General features: G+C 36.2%; 1 protein-coding gene across 2 annotated transcripts in view; it reads left to right on the top strand.

Moving 5' to 3' along the window:
* Nucleotides 1-602: 602 nt before the first annotated feature.
* LOC133519578 (MYND-type zinc finger-containing chromatin reader ZMYND8-like) overlaps nt 603-6000 on the top strand; it is a 44115-nt gene continuing 38717 nt past the window's right edge. The window contains exons 1-4 of one of the 2 annotated variants that reach the window (XM_061853602.1): nt 603-813; nt 1029-2057; nt 2910-3163; nt 3643-3727. In XM_061853602.1, coding sequence (XP_061709586.1) covers nt 1050-2057; nt 2910-3163; nt 3643-3727 — 1347 coding nt within the window. In that variant the 5' untranslated portion in view covers nt 603-813; nt 1029-1049. Of the gene's footprint in view, nt 814-950; nt 2058-2909; nt 3164-3642; nt 3728-6000 lie in introns of both variants that reach the window. The other variant, XM_061853611.1, reaches the window with a different exon arrangement.

The following is a 6000-nucleotide window of genomic DNA, read 5'->3' as shown; positions in this document are numbered from 1 at the left end:
GTACATTAGGAATAACGCTGCAAAAAAAACTACATAATAAGTATTTAATCGTTATTTTTATACTGACCCAAAAGTTATACTTTGCTAACTTTTATATTAAAAGGCCTTCAATGTAATATTCTTTATCCAGTCATTTATAATAAATACTTTGTACATTGATGTTTATTATAATAATCAATCTGGCTCACTTAAATGGCAACATTTAAGTCAACTGAAGAATATATGATACAAATCTAGATCCCGCAATATCCTATGGCTGTAAAACGTAGTGATTATATGCTCTTTGTATGGCTGCTTAGTCATGGAATAATACTATTTGTTACTAGATCGAAGTCAAGGGTTAAATAACAATACAGATTTTCTAGTATCTGGATAGAAATGGCTACCAACGGGTTGTTAATTTTATTTAGTTAATTAGAATAATATAAATCCTTAACAATACGATTCAACGAGTTTAATGCAATTTTTTTTTTTAAGTATTTATAACTTTATAACCTTGTGACAAGAAACAAGTGAATATTATCACATTACATATCCATTTTTACGTTGGAACACAAATATTTTTTTATGTAGCAACACTATAGCCGTAAAGAATCTATCCACCTTTGCTTTGGTTTTGTCCAATCAAACTAAAGAGTTATGTGCGATGGCGATGTGCGATTCCTTTCTTTCGCTCATGTTCTAATAAAATTTAGTATCAAGTAAAATAAACACTGTTTGTAAGACTTATGTATTATAAATACAACACTAATCATAATAGATCGGATTCGGCGGAATTTGATTTGAGTACGTGTGAGCCGTATAAAACGTGAGGTAAGTTCGCGAATGTAGGTATGAGGTGTATGATTATTGAAAGTAGGTAAGTATTTGATGTAGTTGCATGTATCATGACTAGTTTCTTGCGCATTTAAACGATTTATTGTTAGTACACAATATCTACATCTTTATAGAGAAGGACAAGTAGAGGATGTCGCGATGTTTTGACTATGGCCCCCGCTAAAAATATCAATCGGCTTCTTCTGCCATAGGTGGAGTACTCTGGACCACTGATGGAGACCCACGTGTCTTCAACCACTGCAGATGTTCCAGATATGCAGGAGGTAATTGGTTCTCATGGCAATGTTGAAATAGTGGTTGCAGTGGAGAAAGTAGAGGAAGACATACAGCAGAAGGCAGATTCAAACTCACAGGACAATGTGCAGCCTATAATGGAAGAAAGTAGTCTTCCCTGCAGCCAATCTTCAAAGACGGATGGCTTACTTAAGTCACGTAAGCAAGAACCATTACAACCGCCCACAAGCATAGAAATTAATAAAACTGCTCCGTCTCTAATTAAATTACAGTCCACCAAGCAACCTACCATACAAACAAATGCAAATGAAACTCAAACACCCCAAAGTAAACTGTCAGGCAAACAAGTTGGAGTTGTTGTGCAAAATGCACCTGATAAAGAACCACCAGCACTAGCAGATGTTGACTCTACATCTCTGAAAGATATCCCTGTGGATATAACATTTGAAGAGATTGATAATAAAAATGATGTAACCTTGAATATTACTGATAGAGATCCTTCTATTGAATCACAGTCAGAAATGACTGGTGATGCAGAAAAGGAACATAATAAAAGTATTAGTAGAGAGTTGAAGTCACTTATTAACTCTGCTAAAGAATCCAAAATTATTAGTGAATGCACGAAATTGACTAGCAAAACAAGAAAATCTACAAGAGCTGCTCTAGATACATCAAGCACAAATATAAATAATACTCCTGAGGCTGATCGTATTCAGGGAACCAGGCGTAGTAGCAGTAATTCCCAAAAAAGTAATTCAAGTGAGAAATCAGATAGGGTGGGAAAGAGATCCATGAGGTCACAAAACCCAGAATTTGTTCACAAAGTCAGAAAATTCCTTAATTCAGTCACAGGAAAGTTTCAAAAAGATGCTGATTCTGATGAAAGCACTGTATCTGATGAAGAGACAGCAGCTCCAAAAATCAAAGAAAATGCCGCTGATTCCTCTCCCAGCAATGCCAAGAACCGAAATCCTAATCAGGAACAGGTTTGTTCGCCTTACCACCATAGTTTTAATTTTCACACCTTAACCTTATTCTAAATTCGTAACAAAAGTAGTTCAGTTTCATTGTTAATTTAGATGATTTTTCACTACCTCTTTTATCCTTTTCAAGTGTTTACATAAGAGATGGCATGAACATTCTGGTCCGCAGCCAAATAGTGTGCAATATGCAGCTGAATACCTAATCTTAAAGAAATAATGCAAACATTCATGTCCTTACATTTACTAGAAGTCAATATTTTTACATTAAATCAATTAAGTAGTAAAAAGTGATAAATAGACATAAGACACAAGGTATTTATTTAAATGAAGAGGTTTCAGTTTAATAATTTCCTGTAAATGAAAACAACTTAACAGCTTTTTAATGACATGTAAATAGCCAGAAAATGTAGTGCATCACTTGTCTGAGTCAAACATGTTTATAACTTCTGCAATAAGCAAACAATGAACATGTCATATGATTAAGATACAGAATAGATATTTGTTTTGCTGAATATTTATTTGGCTGTTCAGTACTTGTAGCAATGCAATTTTAACCTAGGTAATAGTCCCGCTTGTACAGGGAATGTTCTCAAGTGAGAACATTCCCCATACAAGCAGAGAATGTTCTCGAGAATGGCACTACTATCATCTCTTTCGCATAGAAGAGTTTCCCAGTTTATTTATAATAAAGAGTTAAAACAGGGTTACACTGTGTTATAAGTTACAAGCTCTCATCATAGCCTCTGATCAGTGCCTACACATAGTATTTAATACTATGGATCTATAGATAGAATAAGGCATCATTTGTGTGTTGTTCTTATTTGACATTCAATTTAATTATGTACTTATTTCTAGGCACAATCTCAACCTAAAATAGATGAAAAAAGCAACAAGCTTCGTTCAGACCCATATTGCTGGAGATGCCATTGGTCCATTGATATGAATGATGGGGACAAGGCGCCGCAGCCTCCGTTGAAGTGCACCGTTTGCCCCCGTGCCTTTCACTACAGATGTCTTACTGGCTCAGAGAAAAATAAGATTAGCTCTGAAAAGAACTGGGTGTGCCCTGAATGCATGACTGTGTTACATGCAGAAAGTTCCGAGACCAGGTACTTACATATGTCTACATATTTTGAAGGGCCTCGTTACGTTCAGTATTTACGTAAAGTTTACAGAATATCTCAACTTCTTCAGAGGTATAAGTACACAGCACAAGCCTGGTTCGCTATGCAAAGCCATGGGTTGAATAAACCAGACACTAGTATTAACTAACCTCCAAAAAGGAAAACAAGATTTTCACTTACAAAGTTTAATTTAATTTCTTGGTAAAGTTCGTTTTTTTTACTTGTCAACCTTGAATCCCACAATTGCCCATTTTGCCAGAACATATCAGAGGCCCTCTGATTTCCAACCAACTGACAACATTATCTCCTCACCAACTTCATAACTAAACTTTGCTTTTGATAAAACTAAGATCTGATGATAAAATTTGCAAGGAATAGAAAGAAAGAAGTCATTAATTATTCCATTATTCATATTGTTTAGGTTAGGTTAATTTTGCTTTTAACTGTGAAATTGTATGTTTCAGATCCCTTGCAATGAGAAAGACTACATTAGGAATGCTGTGTGAGCTGCTGAAATATGCTTTGCAGCGCATGATGGAAGTCGCTGGGGTAACTTATTCCATTCTTTTTTATGTACACATGCTGGCTGCTGGGGAATACTTATCAGCCTGGTTTGTTATTTACAAAGATTTCAAAAGTAAACACGGCCTGTTCATATAATGCCGAGCGAACATGCGCACCAACCAACATGTGCACAAACGCGATTTGCGAACCAACGAACTGGCCCACTTCGTGACGCCCGTAAGGCCCATCAATGGACAAAATTCTTTTCGTTGGCTTGTTTTTTGTCCTCAAAAAGTGTGACGGTAGTGGAATTTTATGTATGGGGTGAGATTTAGTTTAAATTTTTTCTCAAGAGGATTATAATCTACAGCTAGAAAGTCGTGCAATAGCACTCAACATATTTATTTATTTGATAAAAGACAAAAATAGACGCGTGCCAGAGTGTCCAGAAACAAGACAACGAAAAGAATTTTGCCCCATATAAGTCAATGGTTATTTACGTTGAAGTTAATTTATGCTAAAATCCTTAACACGAACATAATTTCAACGTATGCAATATTTATTCAGCACTTGTATCTCAAACTGACTTGTTGGGTTATTATCTCTTTGTATGGCTGCGTCGCTTTCGTTAGCCATGTTGATAAACAAAAGGAAACAATTCAAGGATGATAAAAGTATATTTTTGTTACAATTGTAGGTTTTCCTAGATGCTCGTTGTCATGGTTACGGTCCTGGGTCACTCCTTAAACTGTGGTTTTATGCCAATTAAGAGCCCCCAGCTAGCTCGGTTCTCCATACAAACGTTATAGTTACGCTCTCATTTTAAAACAACTAGCTAGATAGATTGCTCTGAAGCTAGATATATCTATTCCTGTAATTAGTTGAAGTGGCATCAGATACCATAGTTAATAAAAAAAATACAGTGAATTTAAGTTTTTCAGAAAAAACTTGTTTTTGCTCTATTTCGTTAGTTTTATAAACTGGATCTATATAAACTAATTACCGGACTAGATATACCTCATGTCATTGTATGTGAAAAGTTTAATTATAATCCAACACGTAGTTTTAACATATTCACTGCCGGGGACAACCCGCTGGGCGGATTGTTTTGTACGCAGCTATTATGCGCCGTTTTTTGTCTGGCAGTGAATGTGTTAAAATGAGAACGAAACTCCATTTGTATTGGAAGGTGAAATTCAGCCGAGCTTGCTGCGGACTCTTAAACTCACCAAACTTGCATGTTTGTTTTAGTAATCTTTCAGTCATTTACAAAGCATTCGTTTAATGTGGTATTTACAACATTTCTTCTAACAAACTATGATTCTACTGTGTCCTGATGGGACAGAATTTTAAAAAGAAATATGTATAATATAAAACACATGGTCTAAATGTTGTGGCATATATGGTTTCAAGAATATGAGTGCACCGTCCCCTCAGTTTTAATTTTCATTAAGAACTGTATAAATTTCCAATAAACTTTGAGCTTGCTTATGCGAATTTGTTACAATTAGTCAGTCCAGTTGAACGTGGACTAGAACAAATTAAAAAGTGTTCGACAGTTACCAGCCTTTTTTTGAACCATACCTAATTATGTTTCAAATTATAACAAAATAAATGTTGAATATTCATTGAATCCTCGTCATTAATTGCTATGCTGCTTGTCTAATTAAAGCGAATTAGTATTTTGCGTTTGGCAATTGCAAACTATTGGAGTATATTGTGGTAGTTGCGCCGTGCAATGCAACCACCGCCAACAATGGAGGCGGTAGCGAGCGCGGGGAGTCGTGCGGGGGCGGGCGCGGGCGCCGTTCGGGGCTCGGTGAAATGACCTTGCCACTTATCTGCCGGGCCGGGCCTCGCTGGCGGCGCGTGACGCACTCGCCCCTCTCGCTCGCTCTCCGACTCGATCGATACCCGCGGGTCGCTATCGTTGTCTCGCTCTGTGCTAATAATAGCCGAGTGCGTAGTAAGCTGAGCCCGTGTATACCCTGCATAAAAGCGGCTTGCCGTATTCTTAATTCACCGCTGTGCTTACTTCCTTTAGTTATAACTATATATATACTTCTTGCGATTATCGATGAATATAGATATTAAAATATGCAAAAGGGGATGAAATATTGTAACTACTCAAAAAGACCTTTGTTATTTTCATGAATTTATAATGTACAATAATTATATTTATTCATGAATACATCTTAAAAGTGGGTTAGATCAAACGAGTATATTCTAAGGAGCCTGTTGCTTAACGAATTCTAATACAAGCAGTTACCTACTTATTGATTAACGAATTATTGCTTTGGCCTTATGTTTGTTTACTC

The sequence above is a fragment of the Cydia pomonella genome, chromosome 1 (genome assembly GCF_033807575.1).
Source record: "Cydia pomonella isolate Wapato2018A chromosome 1, ilCydPomo1, whole genome shotgun sequence".
Classification (NCBI taxonomy): domain Eukaryota; kingdom Metazoa; phylum Arthropoda; class Insecta; order Lepidoptera; family Tortricidae; genus Cydia; species Cydia pomonella.
The sequence above is the reverse complement of the archived record's forward strand: the minus strand, read 5'-3'. Positions and strand labels throughout refer to the sequence as shown.